The following is a 19,572-nucleotide window of genomic DNA, read 5'->3' on the forward strand; positions in this document are numbered from 1 at the left end:
GCTGTTATATTTAACATTTCAGGGTTTTAATTAGCAGATGATCCTTAAATGGGTTTGTGTACACAGGATATCAAAACTATTTTATGTCAGTAGAAAACGTGCTTGGTTCAACTTTGTTTCTTCACTTATGCTATAAAATATGTAAGAGTTGTAAAATAAAGAGCCATAATAAATTGCTTCACTTCACTTTCAGCAGTGATAATTAATTTATTGAACAAGGTTCTGTTAATGGTACAGCTTGACATTTGACACTTGTCCATCTGATTTATAATCATTTTCCTGTGATTGCAAGGAAGTTACAGTTCAAACCCAAAGTAGTTTTAAACTGAACTGTTTCATTTTCTTTTGTATTTGTAGGCAAATGTAGTTGTATCTAGGCAAACTATTTTATCTGACAAATGTATTTCAAATACACAACAGCCCTCTGTACCAATATGTTCTAAATAGAGCAATACAAAAACAAGAGAAAGTGAATATAGTGAAAGAAGTTTCCAAGTTAAAAATGCATCTGGTATGCTCATATTGTGACCACGAATATGACATCAAGAATTTCCAATCAAAGAATAAAAAAGAGATTACATGAACCTCATGGTAAGTTGTCAAGTTACACAACAAATCTTTCAGTGACCATCACAAAAAAGATTTAACATTGAGTAAAAAGGCATTTGTACTTATAAACTATCCATGTGCTACAAAGACTTTCAGAAATATTCCTGAATTATTATTCACTTTTTGAAATTCAGTGTAACAGTTGCTTGGCCCTTCAAGGACTTCACAACACTCATTTGAAATTTTTATTCATCATTGTGCCTTCCCAAAAGCTCTAGCAGTTTCGCAAAAATTGGGCAGAAACTTATCTCTAGCAACATGAAAAGTTGAGACGTCACTTTCTTTAAAAGATTTTCTGTAATTAGGCTGGGCTCATTAAATATCTTCCAAACAGCCTAACAATATCACAATATCAATTGTTGACAGCTATGAAAACACTACTTTAACTAGGCCTCACAAAGCTGGGGTTAAAAACTATTCTCTGGAAATCAATCATGCTCTTGGCAGAGAAGAATATTTCAGTGATGTGAAAGCTGAAATGGAGACTATAATCTTTTGTGATTACCCCTGAGGCTGAAGTGAACGCAGAAAAGAAAGTCTATGAATTGCTGATAATTTCCTGTGATGACCAACTCCCAGGAAATTCTGATATTACCCTAGCACTGTAACAAAAGGACTGTTCCCCAGACATGTAACTTCAAAGAATTTCACAACCTGGGGGTCATAATACTTCTTCAGAAGCTCCTCATCTAGTCTAGGGCCCAGGTCAGGAAGGTAGTATCTCTTTGTGAAGACAATGGATGCTCTGATTACACAGGAAATGATGAGCTTTGTGGTACATACTGTCTTTCTAGAAAGTTCTTTTCTGAAGGAACTGAAATGTATCAGTTTTTATCTCACTCACAGGTCACGACTGATATTTCTTTCCTACTCTTAATAGCTCTGGGGGCTATACTTATCTTGGTTGGAATAATTAAAAATTTTATTTGGACTATTTTTAATCTGAGGAAAAAGTTTTTATACAAATGTACACATTCCAAATGTCTATATAATACTCTGGATAGAATATGAAAGGGCTGATTTCTTGAATAAATGGCCAACTTAGATGCCAAGGCTTTGAATATAGGTTGAGTAGATCTTTCTCATAGAATTGGCAATTTAAATTCAGGAAGAAAAGGTATGCCTTAGAGAAAAGAGTTATAGGAAATGGGTATTTCAAAAATCGAAAGACGTTTTAGAATAAATTTTTGTTATCACTATATGCAAAATGATTTGATATTCTGACTATCAACTGACTTCAAATATTAAATGCCCATTTTAACCTAGTTGAAGCTTGATTGATTAATAATGTGGAAGTAAACAGTATGCAATATATAGTAAATATGCTGGAAGTCAATAGTGTTTTTAAAATATTATGCAAACCATTATTATGTCTTAGGTCTTAATAACAATGTCATACAATTCTCATGTTCAAAATAACTTTCCATGTAACCTTTAAAAAAAAAGAGTGCAGTTGCCAGGTGCTGGTGGGTCATGTCTATAATCCTAGCTACTTGGGAGGCTGAGATCTGAGGATCACAGTTCAAAGCCAGCCCGGGCAGGAACATCTGTGAGACTCTGATCTCCACTAAACCACTCAGAAAACCGGAAGTGGTGCTGTGGCTCAAGTCATAGAGCACTATCCTTGAGCTGAAGAGCTGAGGGACAGCGCCCAGGCCCAGAGTTCCAGCCCTATGGCCAACCAAGAAAAAAAAATGAGTGCAATCAAAACTAGTTGTGGTTATTCCTCATCTTTACTTCATACCCTCTACCCAGACAACTCCAAGTCCAGTTGTATCCCCTCTTGTGTTGCTTCTGGGATGCCCAGACTAATCTAATAGATAAGTGATATTATTATTACATTCAGCTAGAATAAACTGGACTCCTACCAAGTATAACATGCATATCCTTAGCATCTACCTAAGTTAGGAATACTCTATGCACAAACTGAACACAGTAATAAACATAATTTAAGGTAATTAATTAGGAAAAATTAGACAAAAGGGACAGACATGTAAATAAAAATAAGAAACTTCATAATAAGAGAATGCTCCCCCATCATGGATCTTCTGACACCCATTCACTTGCTCTTCTCCTACACAAAGGTGGGAATTACTTTTCTTCCAGCCTTAAGGTTCTTGCTTTCCTGACCAGCATGAGGCAAAGCCAAGACCACAATGAAGTGTTCCAGGCTTCCTTTAGAGCCATAAAGTGGCGTTATTTCTCAGCGATCAGTGAGAACTCCTTAACTGGCTTTTGGGGAGAGCTGGAGTATGACCAATGAGTGACCCATTATATAAGTAATGTCACTACCTCCTAATTCAGAAAACAAATACCTCAAAACTGTCCCGTATTATAGAAGCTATTAACAATCCTGTTAGGCATCTAATAGTGTCAGCTCAGTTTAGGAAAAGGAGATTTGTGGATTTGATTGTATTATTATGACAAGGAACTGATGTATATGATGGAAGTTTGATGTCTACACAGGAAAAACAAGTTAGGTCCACACATATGTTTTTAGTCGTCTGGAGAATAGCATCTTCTAATTTAAATCATAAACTTGTGAAAGAGAAAAAAGCATATTTTCTACTATACCACAAAGACCTTTCCTTGGCTCTACAAAACATCTGCACTAAGAGAAAACAAGGACAGGACTGATAAAACAAAACTCTCTTCTAAATAGAATGTACTGAAAAAGAGGATTTTCATCTTGACTTTAGGAGACACTGGATTTATTGGGTATTTTTTAAATGTCTTACATGAATAACTGTGCGCAGTGCATAGATGTAAGCTCAGGTTATGTTAAAATGGAAACCAGACTTTGTCCAGTATTTAGATTCTTTATTTTCCCTTTTCCATATGAAAGTTTTCTACTGGATGAAATGAGAAGGCTGTATTTTTCAAACTTCAACATGCAAAAAGACTTCAAGAATAATACATGTAGTCTCTTTCATATGTGTATACACCAAGCAAAGCAACTGTAGAACATCTTCAAAACATGCTAGTTTCCTCTAGAATCCTATGGAGACAAGTTTTCAAGCATCATCACATAAAACAAAGGCATGAAAACCTAATGAAAAGAGCTGATTTGTGAAAAAAACATTTAAGATTCCTACTGAGCTGTGCAAATATGTTGAAACTTTAAGAACATTACCATTTGTCTTTAGTACCTTCCAGGCAACTTTAACTGTCATATTTAAGAATATGTTAAAAAAATAAGATAATAAGAGGAACTGATATAGACACTTTTTCCAAGTTGACTCTACTCTTGAAAAATGCTGACCTGGGGCAGTGCCAATACTGAAGACCTATCTTGCCAGAAAGTCTGGTGAACCCTCCAAGTACACATAATCCTTGAAACTCTAGCACTGAAGATGAGGCCCCAGAGCCATGTGAGGTTGAGTCTGGGATAAGAAAAGGGACACAAGAGGACATAGCTTTGATGGGACTATCGATGTCTGTTCCAGGCTCAAATCCTTGTGTCCCCTCACCTCAAAGGAGAACACTGAAATCTAAAAGGGCTCAAGAATATGTGGGAAAAAAGATGATCTGAACACAGAGATTTAAAAAAATCATTCATTCATTTTATTTTTTGTGTGCTTGTATGGGGCTTAAACTTAATATTACCTACTCTCCATTAGATTTTTTTACCCATATTTGGTACTCTACCACTTGAGCCATGCCTCTAGTTCTAAAGATGTTTTTGTATCTTTTGGTGCCAGAGCTCAGGACCTGGATGTTGCCTGTGAGCCTTTTGGCTCAAGGCTGGTGCTCTACCAATTGAGTCATAGATCCATGTCTGGCTGTTTGGTAGAGTCTCACAGACCAGATGGCATTGAACCATCAAAGCGGGATCCTCTGATCTTGCCTTCTGAGTAGCTAGGATTACAGGGCAAGAGCTACTGGCACTCAGATCATAAAGAATTTTTGATGTTTTATGGAAGTATATCTCCTGTACTTTGTTTCATTTTGCTTTCAGTGGCAGTACTGGGGTTTGAACTCAGGGACTTATGCTTGCTAGGCTAGTTTTCAACCACTCAAACCATATTCCCAACCACTAAACACAGCATTTAGTAAGATAAAAACGAAGGCTTTTGAGTAAAAGAAGAAACATGATGAGTTCAATTTGAAAAGGACCTGTGTGATTTGATAAAGAAAAGGAAATAAGAGTGCAAACACAGTCACTATGTAGTTTTCCTTTTGACATGTCTTTTCTCTCTGCTAAAATTACCAGGAATACAAACATTTCCAGGTCTAGTATGCTTAGGTATTTGCATACAATCTTTGCTAGCTTTATATCACATTTCCTAGATTATCTAGAATCGTGTGTTTTTCTGATGACTTGGGAAGCACTCCTCTGGACTTCACTAAGTCCCATAGCAGGGAGACAATGTCTGCTCTTTCCCAATGAATAAGAGAACCAGGAAAATTTTTTATCTCAGCATGTTTGATATTGTAGACTTCGTTTACTGAATTACATTTGATTATCTTTATAAAGAGGTTACCGTTCTACAAAGCAGTTTGTAAGTACAATGCATACTGGTTGATGGCGCCTTTCATGATTCTTCCCCAACCATCTCTTCTAACCCAATCCCTCCTCTCAACTTCCCTAATTTCATAGGATATAATGATGACTGTATTCCCTCCACCTTCCTCCACCACAGACTTCTTTAGATATACAAAAGAAGATGATTCTTCAATATACTGCAAAGTATATTATGAAAAATAAGATTCAATCATATTTTCTTTTATATGCCTGAGATAAATGTGCACATTCAAATGGAGTCAGACATGCTAGTATTTAAGAATTATGGAATATATAACTTCTAAAGGATTAGTACATACCATTAAGTTAAAAAAGAACCAAAGGCAAAAATGTTATATTTTGGTTTCATTATCAGAGGTCAGGTATTCTGATTTAAAACAAGAACGCTTAAATAAGGACATCATTAAATAGATAAAGACATTGAAGGCAGACTAGTAGTTATTCTAGTTCACTTCAGGTTTCCTTACAATAATATCTAATATGTAACATGACATAAATTACCAGTAAAGTAAATCTGATTTTAATTTCAACTTGCTTTTCTTCGTGTCACCTTGATAAGCATATTACATCTATTATTAAGAAAAAACACATTTGTTTGTTAGTACTGCCAAGCTATGAATGATTTAGGATCTCAGAGAATCTAAGATGGTCAAGCACATGGTCATAATATAAATTATCTCACAGTGTGTCATGGATGACTCAATCATACAGTGATTTGGGATTTCATATCTAGAAATAGTATTATTCTGTTTCACTTATTTGTTCATGTATCAGGAAGACATTATTGTAAGATAAAGATAAAATAAGGCTCCTTTTTCACAAAAATAAGGTTCCCAAGTCTCTTACAATGAAGTATCAGTGACCTTGGTTATGCTTTTGCTTTCCTAGACCAATTGCAAAGACATGACAGAATTTTAAATAAACAGGCTCATAAAATAGATGCCAATCAGCACAGAAATAGGTAACTATAGCCATAGCTATGGAAAATGATACAAATACATCTGTGTACATACGCAAAATGTGGCTATTCAAAATAAACTTAAGCTCATCACATGTATGTCATATTATGTTGGGTATGTCTACTTTGTTGGGACTAATACAGTAAAGTACCACAGTCTGGTACACATAGAAAGATGTTTTCTCAGAGTCCAAGAGGTTAGATGTGAGAGATTAGGGTGCCAGTGTGGTGTGGTTCTGGTTAGGAATCTCTTTCTGGTCCACAAAAGGCTACGTTCTTGCTATGTCTTCATATGGTAAAGAGAATCAGGGAAACTCCTGTGCTTTCATCCTATAAACACACTCACGGCGTCATGATGGTCCTGCCCTTGTACCCGCATCTCCCCTAATTACCTTCCACAGGTTTCATCTCCAATTACTATGTTGGGAAGCTCAGGCTTCAACATGTGAATTTTGGGAGACAAATAATGTTATCCTTCTTGTATTTCTATTCTGAAGAAGTCTCTTCTTAAGGACAACTAAATGCCAAGAATTATCCTTGTTGGTGGTGAATAAAGATGAAATTTGGGTCTGTATGAAAGGAAATAGTGGGTTCTAACTGAGAAAACAATTTTGCATATTTGGCTACTACTGAAACATCATGCACAATATTTAAATGAGCATGGAGCAGTTAGGAAATTTATAGTAAAATAAGAACAAAATAAGAAAAATAGAGCTCTCTGGGTAACAAGAAATATTTTCCACCATATTTCTTTTTTTCCTTTTTCTTTTTTTTTTTTCTGGTGCTAGGGTTTGAGCTCAGGGCTTGCCTCTTTTCAGCTTGCTTGCTCAGCTGTGATTGTAACACTTGAGTGATACCTAAAAACAGACTTCACTAGTCATTTTTGATATTTGTAGTTGGGCTGGCCTCAAACCACAATCCTCCAGATCTCAGCCTCCCAAGTAACTATTATAGGAGTATAAACATGAGCCACCAATGTTTTACTTCTTTCTGGTAGTTTTGAATAGTACAAAGTTCAGTTACTATTTTTACTTTGTTGATATTTTTTGGTTATATTATGTTGCTTTTTTGTTTTGTTTTGTTTTGTTTATTGGTTGTGGGGCTTGAACTCAGGGCTTTTGGCATTGTCCCGAGCCTCTTTGTACTCAAGGTTAGCACTACCACTTGAGCCACAGTGCTATTTCCAGTTTTTGAGCAGTTAACTGGAGATAAGAGTCTCATTTTTCTGCCCACAGCTTCAAACCATGATCCTCAGATCTCAGCCATCTGAGTAGCTAGGATTACAGGTGTGAGCATTGTTTTTTCAAGCACATTCAAGCACATGGGCATTTTGTTTTATTTATTTTGTTTATCCTCTTCCTCAAATCCAGTATGCTTAAGTGCATACTTTGTATTTAAATGAAATCCAATAAATAATATCTGCTTTTTAATTAAATGTTTTTAAGATGAAAGCTTAGAACAAGAGATACAGTAGATACTTGACAAGGTATCCTCATATTCACACAGATGTCCAGGTACCACATGTGGAGAAAAAGATTAAATAATTACTGGTTTCAGAATTTTTATTTAAAAAAAAAGGTGACAAGGACAGTCAGAGTGAAAGTAAACAGCTGGGTTTATCACCGAGTACTCAGTATTATCTTTACTGGATAGGGGGGTATGGCCCTTGAGATTCAAGAAGTTAGGGCCATTTCCTCTATCCTTTTCTCCCCTCTTCTCTTCAAAAAAAACTTTTGTTGAGCAACTGTGCCAGATATCAAACATAATACAATAAACAAGAAATAGCCCTCTGCAAATAAGCCATTCTAGCAAAGACAGAAATTCAGGTAGTTAGGCTATGGCATAAAAACAGCTGTAACTGAGGTAATTTGGGGGTACTTTGGAAGCACAGAAGATGGGGCTTTCTCCAGACAGAAGCCTTCCTGGGGAGGGAGAGAATATCTTAATTGAATTCTGAATGGCCAGTAGTTGAAGGTGAGGTGCTAGCACTGGAAGTGAGCATTAGTGGACAGTTAGGTAGGCATCTTTAAAAACAATCATGTTTGGCGTTGCACAGTCTTTTACCTACAAATGATGAAACTATAACTGCTGAAGCCTTGAGTGAACATCATTAGATTCCATTCAGCACCTCGACATGGAGTCCATCCTAAATCATCAGTGATATGAATCTCAGACTCCTTATCATATTGCTTTGTAACTCTGAACAGCATCTTAAATTGTTTGCCTATTCTTCATACATAAGCATCAAGAGATTTTATCAGTTGTGTACTATAAAGCAAAACCACCACTAAATGAATGCTGAAGCATATTTCTTCACTGTGTAATCTGAGTATAGAACAAACACCAATTTATTTTGGAGTATAACAAAATCCCATTTCAATTTTCATTGCTAATCATATATTGTTACTACACTTCACTATAAAAATGCTCTGATGGCTCATGCTTGTAATCCTACTCTGGAGGCTAAGATCTGAGGATCGTGGTTTGAAGCCAGCACAAATAGCAAAGTCTGTGATCTATTTATCTCCAATAAACTACCCAGAAATCACTGGAAGTGGTGCTTTGATTCATATGTTAGAGCACTAGCCTTGAACAAACAAAGCCCAGGTCCAGAGTTTAAGCTTCAGTATCAGCAAAAAAGAGAAAATAATAATTGTTTTTTAAAAAGGGAGAAACACACTCTCATATTGCCTGTACACTATATACATATATATTTTTATACACATAAATGAATGTAGATCAATTTAAAGAAAATAGCAACTATTTCAGAGCACAGTGTTCTGAAACCTAAATTTTGCATTGTCTTCATACAAAAACTAAATTAAGTTAGACTTTAATACTTACTTTTAAGAAAATCGACCCTGGTTAAAAATAAAGTGGTGTAATCAAATGCACTTTTGTTTTGAAAGAACAAGTAAACTATTTGCCTAATAGACTTAAAAAATGTCCAACAAGAAATTAAGGGCTATTTGTTAACTATATTCTGTTTCAAAGATCCTGTTTGTAGAATTGTATTTTTCAGCCCAAAACTCCTTTCTTGTTTTTACTTAATTATTTTTCAGAAAATTGACTATCATGCTCACAGAAAAGAAGTAGACTTTTGATTGAGCTTTGTTCCCAATGAATGAGGTGGAAGGTTCTACAGGTTAAAAGAGCCAAGGATGTGAGGAGCCAGAATGTAAGTTTCAAAGTTAGAGGACTATAGTTCAAGGCTCTTCCTTTACTAATTCATTTTTCTTCTTTAGACAATAGCAGTAATAACCATAGTCTCTCAAAGTGCTTTGAGACCTGAGTACTCTAAAGGAAATAAATCATCACAAAAATATGACAATCCATTGAGATTAACAATAGGGATATACTCATCCTTTCTCCAGGAAATCTACTAAGTGGATTTGATGTTAGAATGAATAAGTCTATAAGGAAAAGGAGTAATTTAAATTACAACACAAAGTCGAAGAAATCATAAGTAACCTACTAAAGAAATGTGTTTCTTTTCCTTTTATTGTTCCTTTTTAAGAGAGTCTTGCTGCTTAGCCAAGGCTGGCCTGGAACTCACTATGTACCAGGTTGGGCTCAAACTCAAGATCCTGCTGCCTTAGCTGTGTTTACAGGCATGTACTACCACACTTGGCTAAATTAATTTCTTTACACAATAACAGTCCTACTAGTGTTGACTTAATTTTTTAATATATTACCAGAAGGGCTTTTGACTAATAAATGACCTAGATATAATAAAGAGAATAGAAAGATTATTTTATGTAATATTTTGCAGTGTTTTTCTCATTAATAACAAAGTATTATTTGAAAACAAAAAACAATTTCCTTTTAAGTAAAAACTTGAACTTTAATTAATTATTATCCTTTTTGGTTTCATTAAATGCAGTATATAATGAGATCAACACAATAAACAAGCAAACAAAAAACATATTAGTACTTCTGTAATATTAATAAACTAGCCTGAAACTTTATCTTTAAAAAATCTTTATGAAAGTATTCCCTATGTTTTTGTTTTGTTTTATGCCAGTCCTGGACACTGTCCCAGAGCTTCTTTTGCTCAAGTGCTCTATCACTTGAGCCACAGCTTTACTCCTGACTTTTTTTTCAGTATTTTATTGAAGATAAGAGGTCCCATTGTTTTCTGCCCTGGCTGGCTTTGAGCTCTGATCCTCAGATCTCAGCTTCCAGAGTAGCTAGGATTAAAGATGAGAGCCACCAGTGCCCAGATTCTTATTTATTTTAAAGCTCTTTGAAAACAGAGAAGCATATGTAAGACATTTTGATAACTGCAAACAGTACCATAGTACATGTAGCACTATTATGTGGGTATATATATATGGTATATTTAGGAACTGACAGAATGGATGACAGCTGCGATGAGTATTTTTCTCTATTGAAGGAATGAGAGTGTATTCACAAGCAAAGAATATATTGCTGGGCACTGGAGCAGAAAATCTGTCATGAGACTCTTTTCTCCAATTAACCACCAAAAAGCCAGAAGTAGACCTGTGGCTTAAGTGGTAGAGTGCTAGCCTGAGCACAAAAGCTCAGGGACAGCATCCAGGCCCTGAGTTCAAGCCCCAGGACCAGCACAAAACAGATAAATAAGTAAATGAATGAATGCTAATGTTTTATTTGAATCTCTGAAATAATTACTCATGCATTACTTGCATTTAAAAGAAGAAAGCAGATGTGAAGAGCAGGGCACCGCACTCCTCAGCCTCCACACTGCTTCCTGACAACACCCCGAGTGGTGTGGGGTTCACACACACTGCTATCCAAATATGTTTTCATCAAAACACAAGTCCCCAGTAAACATGCTAGGAAGTACAGAGAATTCAGTTACATTTGGAATGCATCATGATGCTTTGCTAGAACACACGCTGGAGTTCAAGCTCTCTAAAATGGCCCAGATGGTGTTTTGGGAGCATGTCTTCCACATCTAATGGTGTCATGTGACCCAGGTAGGCATGATTTATCTTACTGAGTTGCTCTTCTGGACTAGAAATGATGTTCACCTTTCCAAGTCTTTTACAAATCAAGCCACAACAAAAATACAAACATAAACCTGACTTGGTGCCAAAACCCCCAAACAAAACAACATTCAACTGCTTACTCATCAAGTCAAAACTAATGCTGTTTAAAAGGTTGGCCGATCCTCGAGCCCCTGATTACCTTACAACACTAAGCTCTGACAGAAGGCCTGTCAGCAGATTGTATTTACAACCCTTGAGGAAAAAAATCATTTTTGCTGTTTTCACTTCATCCAGAAGACACGTTTGCAAAGGAAAACATTTGGCAGTCCTTCAGATGTACACTGTCTGGTGAGGTTGATAATACATTTTTTTTCTTTTTGATTATGATAGTACTTACAATGTTGTCTAATTCACAGGGACCATCATGCTCCACACTGACTGCATGTATCAATGGAACAGACATAATTCATTCAATCTCTAAGTTTAGAACCTGTGTATGAACTGATTTTGTTGAATTTTATTGTTGAAAGATGTCATGTCAATCTTGACACATCTGCAAAATGTATTGCATCCAAATGAAGAAGGTCAGTTGCCCTGAATGAAGAATATTGATCATTATGAACAATTCACTGATTTTTATAGTATAAGTTGGAAAGAGAATGTGTCAGTGTCATGCAGATAACTAACATACTGATTTAAGATGAGCATTTTTCTATTTGCTAAGACTTACAGTCATGAAATCCACAAGCACTCCAAATAAAAATTCTGCTCGTGTAAATGTCATACCTTATCTAAAATATCTCCCAAATAAAAGCGCCTAGGGAGATAAAGCCTATAGTCATTTTTTTCTCTTTCTAATCCTGAGGGAAAAAGTCAATGTGGTGTGATATCTCTAAATTGTGTTCTCAAGCATGTATGAACAGCGTCTCAGAAATAATAGAGGTTCCAAAGCCATGGCAAAGTCCATGAAAACTGCACAATGCAACAGGTGAAATACCATATTCCACAGTACAGCTGAGCAATATAACCAATATGTGATCTTAAATCACATCTATTGCTTATTTGCAAATGCAGTGAAAAAAAGCGAGGAGGTATAAAGAAAATGCAAAGATATTTACTTACTGTGTTAAAATTTGGGAAGAGCCCAACAGCAGAACTACTGTCCACTGGGAAAGACATGAATGGTTTGATATCCAGCGAAGGCTGCATCATCAGGGTAGGTGTGCGCACGAGAGCAGGAAGGGCAGAAGTATGGCATGTGCTGCCTGTGAGAACAAAACAAAAATGACTTTAATCTCTTGCTCAGATCCTTCTTTCCAAATCTACAGTGAGAAAAAAAGACCATTGAGCTACAACTTCTAAGCAAGGGTTACACTGAATGTTAGCAAATGGCAAAGGCAAAAGAGTGATAACTGCTGTTCAAAGGACTGTGAATAGTAAATATGGTTAGGAAGAATCCTCCTCATGAAGACAGTGGGGTAGATCCTTTTTCTGGATGAGAGCCAAAGGGCTGTTCAGCCTCAAGCAAAACTCAGATTCTACTGGCAGGATGGGGATATTGTGAATGTCCTGGTACCTAAGTCTTGGTTTCTGACTAGTCAAAAATGAAGAAGCCAGATGCTTTTTACTCTTCTTACTCTTCAGTGATTGGCTACTAGGCATGTTTAATGCAAATCAGAGATAATTACAGGGTATTTACAAAAGAAAGAAAACTTGGATATTTATAGTTACTGTCGCTCCAAAGAGAGAAAAGTTATGACTCACTTTTCTTTTTCTTAAATAAACTGAATGTTGCCCTTACTTTGAGGGAAATAGGCAGTCTAGACATTGAACAGAGGATCTAAAGGGGATGATTGTGGGCTGGCTACAAAGAACATATTAGAGGGTAGGAAATAGTTGGAATGAAAAGTCATAGTCTAATGAATTTGTAATCATTTAGCAACAATCCCATTAAATAGGACATCTTCAGATAACTGGTTGAACACAAGAATAGGTTATGCAAAAATGTTGTCCAGCAGTAAAACACATGGTTCTCTAGTCTATAGCTTCCAGGTGGTGCAGATACACCTGCAGATGGCTTTCAGATGGTCCTGAAAGACAGTCTCTGGTGCTTTTTTTTCTCATTGAACACATGACGGCTTTGTAGAGATCTAATTTACATATCCAACAACTCATCCACATAAATTGTGTTAAATAAACAGTTTTTAATGTATTTTCTGAGTCATACAATCAACACTAAGATCAATTTTAGAACATATTAATGACTTTTAAATGATGCCTTGTACTTATTTTCAGTTAAAACTCATTTCCTTCCAACATCCTGTTCTTGACAAACACTAACATATTGTTTGTCTCAATCAATTTATCTATCCTGGCCATTTCATTCAAATGAATTAATACTACATGGGGTCTATTGTGACTGCCTTTTTTGGTTTCATATTTTCAAAGTTGTGTGGTAGCATGCATCAGAATTCTATGCATTTTCACGACTGAATAATATTCTGTGGTACGAATGGTCTACATTTTGCATACTCATTCATCAGTCCATGGGCATTTGGATTCTTGTCATTCTTTTGGCTATAAGGAATAATGTTGCTATGAACAGTCCATTACAAGTTTTAGTGTGGACATGTTTTCAGTTCTCTCAAATATATACTTAAGAGTGGAATTATAGCAATTGTTAGGTCATATGATTACGATATGATCCATGTTCTGAGGAATTGCCAGACTGTTTTCTTACAAGGGCTGTACCCCTTCCCACTGAAAGTATATGAGGATTCCAGTTTCTCCTGTCCTGTCTATATGAGATCACACAATAATTATATGCCTATAATCCCTTACTGTTTTCAAGGAGAAATGAGAAAATGCTTCAACTATTAAAATTCCCACCAACCTGGTACTTAGTCCCAGAATCATTTCTATTTTGATAATACTTGCTTTGGCAATGAATTTCCTTAATAAACCCTGTATTATACTGTAAATCATCCTAGGACATCAATGGCAATAGTGTTTAATGAACTGTCATATCTCATTTACATTAATTCTAAAAAATAACAAGCAAAAAGAGTGCCTGAAGCACTTATTGTAATAGCAGTTCTTTAGGTTAAATCCATCATTTAAGAAATATAGAGTAAGAGAAATCATCCAAAGAGAGAGTCATCCAAAACTAGAGATGGAAACAAAATGTTGTTTTCTGATACCAAAGTAAATATTCTCTCAGGCTCTTATGTACATAACTACCCTGCTCTTAATTTCACACTACTCTTCTAATTAGGAAATGTTACACTCATTTCCAAACTCTATGCTGGCAGATCCAAGAGGATATCTTATATCAATACATTGAAGGATGCACTACCATGTATTAAAATACTTTAAAAGCTTTGCTTTAAAATCTTAGCTAAATTAAAAATTAGAGATTCTTCTTATAGTAGATTAACAGATTTTTTTGCAATTTATCATTATTATAAGGATCAAAAAGCAAAAGGCAAGTATACAGAATCAATCTATTTAAGCTGGCAGATGAACAAATTTATAATTGGTTATCCATTGTAGTTCTCCCAGAGGGAAGCAAAGTTCCTTCACTAAGCCCACAATGGTGGTTCTGATAATACTATGTAATACATGGCCCCTGAGGGCCTGGTGAGATTCATTTTGTACTAACAACCTCAAATCAAAGCAAATGCAACAGGGAACTTGACAAACAGATTGCTCCATCAACAAAGGTCAGAATGCACAATGATCCCCCTTACACAATCAAATCTCTATGCTAATAAAGACAGAGGCTACAGAACTACTTAGCTGCCTTCAGGAATTAGCATAAAAAACTTAGCAGCTGTTTACCATTCATTAGCATTTTAATGACAGACAATTTGCGATGTTAAACACAGATTGCTTTAAAGTACTAGGGGATCTTCTGAATAAATAAAAACTAGGCTTTTATCAATTCCTTCACCTCAGTCTTGTTTTCACTTTTAAACCTAACTTTAAAATACTGCTTCACCAAGACTGAAGTCTTCAAAGGAAGATTTTGCAAATGGAAATAACTGGGGACAAAGTGGTTTTGTTTTTTTTTTCTTGCTGCACAGGTTATTTCCTGCTTCAATCCTATGGCACTTTATTCCAGATTTTGCTGCTGGTATTGCTGCTGGGAAGCTTTTCTTCTCCCCTCTGGGTGTCCAAAAATTAGTTGGAATTACAAACAGAAATTTGGCCAAAAGGCATTGCACCCTACAAGAAAACTCTCAATTTCTCTGAACGTCACTGATTTGCTGAGAGAAAAAGGTTGAAATACAATAAACCAACACTTCAATGCAAAATTTCAACCTTTACATTGCTGTTCTTACGGGATAAGACTAACCTTGACTTTTATAGAACTGTTTAGCAGTATTATGTAAGATACTTCTGGTACATTGATCTGTTTCAAAGCACAGGATAAAGTCTGGCATATATCATAATATATCATCTTCCTGCATAATAAGATTTTTTAAAAAATATTTTTGGCAGTACTGGGGTTTGGAATTGGGCCTCATGCTTACTTAGGCAAAGGCCTCTACCACTGAGCCACAACTCAAGCCCTTATTCTACACTTTGTATTTTGAGATAGGGTCTCACTTTTTGCTTGGATCATGATCCTCCTATTATATATTTCACCCACTAGCTGGTATGACAGGCATGCACCAACATGCCCAGCTGAAGCAGTGTTTCAATTATGCCTGGATTGGATGAAATGTTAACATCTCTGACCTCAGAATCCATCGCAGCTGAGATGATAGACATGTACCACTGCACCCATCTACCGGTATTAAAAATGTCCTTATTCACGTAAGTCTTGTGAAACTGGCTTCAAACTGTGCTCCACTGAATCTCAGTCTCCCAAGAAGCTACAATAATGGACATAAACCTCATACGGACCTCACTCAGCAAATAAGGCTTTAGATTTCACTTAGTGTTCCACTATGTTTATCCAATTCCCTTTACTAAAATTAAGTGCAGTCACGAACCCCGCATACATTTAAGTACATAGAAGCACACATAATGTATAGATTTGTCACAATTCTCACGTAGAAATTTTGTAAATCCATAAGAATGTAATTAACCCTCTGCCATAAAATCAATCCTTTCCTATAAACCAGCCTCCCTTCCTTCCCATCCTCCTTTATTCCCTTATCCTTCCTTCCCTCATCTTTCTCCATCTCGCACCTACCCTCGTTAGTTAATATAGTCACTTAATGTACATTGGATATAATAACTACACTTTCTCACTTTCTTCAGCTCATGTGCTCCTTCTCTTTGCCTTCCCTCCTTTCTCTTATTTTTAAACATTGAATTGGTTTCATTATAATCTACTTAAACCATATTCACCCCACACCATCATCCTCTCCTGGTGGTCTCACTTGATTACCTTTAGTGAATTATTTTCTTTATATAGCAGAAAGAAGGGAAGAGGTGCAAGAGATGCTGGGTTTGTAATTGTCCCTGGTAAGAGGCAAAGATCTCTATCAGGGGCAACAAAGCTGGGAAAGCAATAAAAAGGGAAAATTGAAATGTCATTCATTTTAATTTCTTTAAAGAAATCATTGGGAGTTCCAAAATTGACATTGCCATTCCTAATAAAGTTTTGTGCTATGGTAAGTTTTTGTTTTACTGCTCATTGAAAGGGGCATACATTATAAAGGCATAGGAAAAAAGACTTCTGCAGGATTAGGATGCAGATCAGATTTAAGATTGTCATGCAGGTTTTCTGACTCTGGTGTACTCTTCTTTCTAAGAGGAATATGTTTCCATTGTTTATGTTATGCTACCTAAAGGAGAGATACCAGGAAGCCTTGGAATTCTAACCTTAAAATGGTCTCCATAATCATATTTCAAAGATCAAAGACTAAGGCAATAATTTCAGGTGTCACTAGGACCTCAAATGAGGTTGTGTTGTGATAGATTATGACATAGTCCATTGACATGATATGGTACCTATTTTGTCATCGAGGCACTTGGCTGAAATAATAGTTTTTGTTATGCTCACAGTACTAAGGATTTCACATATTATTGGTTTCCTAGGAATAGATGGGTATTCCTTACATTTTGTTGGAAAAGCAATACCCCAAAGTCTGGTGCTTCAAAATACAGACCGAGCACTATGAATGAAAGGAAGGAGGGGGTAACAATGCTTGATAGGAAGTGGACTCATTACCTTGCTCATGTAACTGTAACCCCTCTATACAGTATCTTTATGATAAAATATATATATTTGTTAGGAAATGGAAAGACTTGGAAAAAAATTATATTAAGTGAATAAGCCAGGCCCAAAGAAACATAGATCCCGTGGTTTACCTTATTTGAAATAACTAATATATGTCTAGGACAAGCAGAAAAGGTCAAAAGCTATGTACCTATGACCATATAAGATGATGTTAAGCGAAATGAACCCCAAGATAGGGAACACAAGTGGTTTTTTCTTTCTTGCAATTGTTTTTAATGTACTTAAAAAGTACTATGTGATTTTTTTTTCTTTGGTATGTTCTTTCCCCATGGTATAACCCCTATTATCACTGTATTTGATGTCGGTGCCCTGCATCTTGTATATACATTTTTCTAATTTAGGAAGGGGAAGGGAAATAACAAAATGCTGAAATAAGGATATAGGGAAAGGGAGGGAGGAGTTGGGGAGGTAGGGAGGGAAGGGATAGCAGGGGAAAAACAATGGAGCAGGTAACAAAGCTCTATAGGAAATGTACTCATCACCTTACTCATGTAACTGCAACCTCTCTGTACAGTATCTTTACAATAAAAAAAAATAAAAAAGCATGAAAATGTGTTAAAATAAAAAAAAAAAAGAATTAAGATCTCTGACCTTGATTCTCTTTCCTCTCCTTGGAGCACAGGCATCCATTTAAAATTCCTACCTAAAGAAATTTTGTCCAAAATAATTGTCTTAAATTGCCTTCCTAGAGGCCTCATCCAGCAACCAGAAAGATTAGTCATCAGGGAAGAGAAGAGACTGAAAAGTTGATACCACTCCCATATACACTTGTCATCTACTCTGCTGAGGGCAGCTCCAAGAGACAACTCAGGAGACATTTACGCAATACCAGTCTTTGTTGGCAGTGAAATTCAGCCCCTCAACTTTCAGTTACTTGCTACTTCCTGAGCTGAGAGGACTGTCATTGTACCAAGCCACTATCTGTTCATCGTTTAGATTGTCTATTTCTTTTAAAAAAAAAAGTTATTTACTATTCCTCCAAACATAACTAAACACTATTTTTTTCTACTTTCTGTGAAGAGTGCATTTAAGTTTGACCTTTTCTTTGTGTTTCATGTCTGTGGAACTTACACATGTTAAACATATACTTATTTTCCTGTTGAGTTCATTTTTTTTCTGTAATTCTATTTGGGGGGACCATCAGAGAGCTGAGAGGAAGCCTTCTTTTGCTCCAGTATCAAAAAGAAATTTATAGGAGTCTTTAACTTGATTTCCTTCATGGTGAGCAAGAAATACTTTTCTTTTTCTATTTCTCCCTACTTTACATATGTCCTGGTAAATAGAAAGAAAGAGGAAGGGAGGGAGAAAAGGAGGGAGGGAGAAAGGGTGGGAGGGAAGGAGGAAGGCTGGAAGGAGATACTAATGTCAATAAAACAGGTAATACAAACAAGTAAACAGATATAGTGATGCACAAATTAGTGTCAGCTATTTGGGAGGTGAAGATGGGAGAGCAGTTTAAAGACAGGTAAATTGTTGAAAGAACCTATCTGAAAATCCAAGCAAAATGATTGGCGATGTGGTTCGAGTGACAAGAGTATTTGTGCATAAGACCTTGAGTTCTTGAGTTCAGTCCTTATTATCAGAGAGAGAGAGAGAAACAGAGAGAGAGACAGAGAGAGAGACAGAGAGACAGAGAGAGACAGAGACAGAGAGAGACAGAGAGAGACAGATAAAGGAAAGAAGGAAGAGAGGGGGGAGGGAGGGAGGGAGGGAGGGAAAAGAAAAGAGAAAAGAAAAGATTCTGTCATCAGGCCTAGGGTGTAGCTCAGTGGGAGAGCATGACCATGGCTATGGGCTTGATCCTGAGCACAGCAAGGGGCTGGAAGGGGAGGTGGAATAAAAAAACTTTGTCTATCATTAAGTACATTTAAAAAGAGCTGGCTTCAACATGGTTTAAGATATTTTTTTCCCTGCTAAAAGACCGTGAGCACCTAGGCACATGCAATTTCTTCCTTTATCTTTTCTTTAAAAAAATATTTTAGTTCTCTTTAGGTAGTTATACAAAGGAGTTATCATTCAAGAAAGCAGTTTACAAATCCATTGCTTCTTGATCAATATCACCCCTTTCAACCTTCTCACCCACCCTTCTACCCACTCCTTCCTTCACTTTTCTTAATTTTGTACAATGTACATTGAGATTTTGACTCCATTCCCTCTACTTCTTCTCTTTGTTTCTCTGCTCTTCCTTTCCTTGACCCTATCCCACCCATTTCAGTTACCCATTTCCTGGTGTTTATCGCACTATGATTTT

At 36.2% G+C, this 19,572-nt stretch overlaps 1 protein-coding gene across 3 annotated transcripts in view; it reads right to left on the bottom strand.

Moving 5' to 3' along the window:
* Znf385b (zinc finger protein 385B) overlaps window positions 1-19,572 on the bottom strand; it is a 293,697-nt gene that overhangs the window by 81,624 nt on the left and 192,501 nt on the right. For all 3 annotated transcript variants that reach the window (XM_013028415.1, XM_013028421.1, XM_013028429.1), the window contains exon 2: window positions 12,188-12,330. In XM_013028415.1, the coding sequence (XP_012883869.1) occupies window positions 12,188-12,330 (143 nt within the window). The remainder of the gene's footprint in view (window positions 1-12,187; window positions 12,331-19,572) is intronic.

The sequence above is a fragment of the Dipodomys ordii genome, unplaced genomic scaffold (assembly GCF_000151885.1).
Source record: "Dipodomys ordii isolate 6190 unplaced genomic scaffold, Dord_2.0 Scaffold5, whole genome shotgun sequence".
NCBI classification, from domain to species: domain Eukaryota; kingdom Metazoa; phylum Chordata; class Mammalia; order Rodentia; family Heteromyidae; genus Dipodomys; species Dipodomys ordii.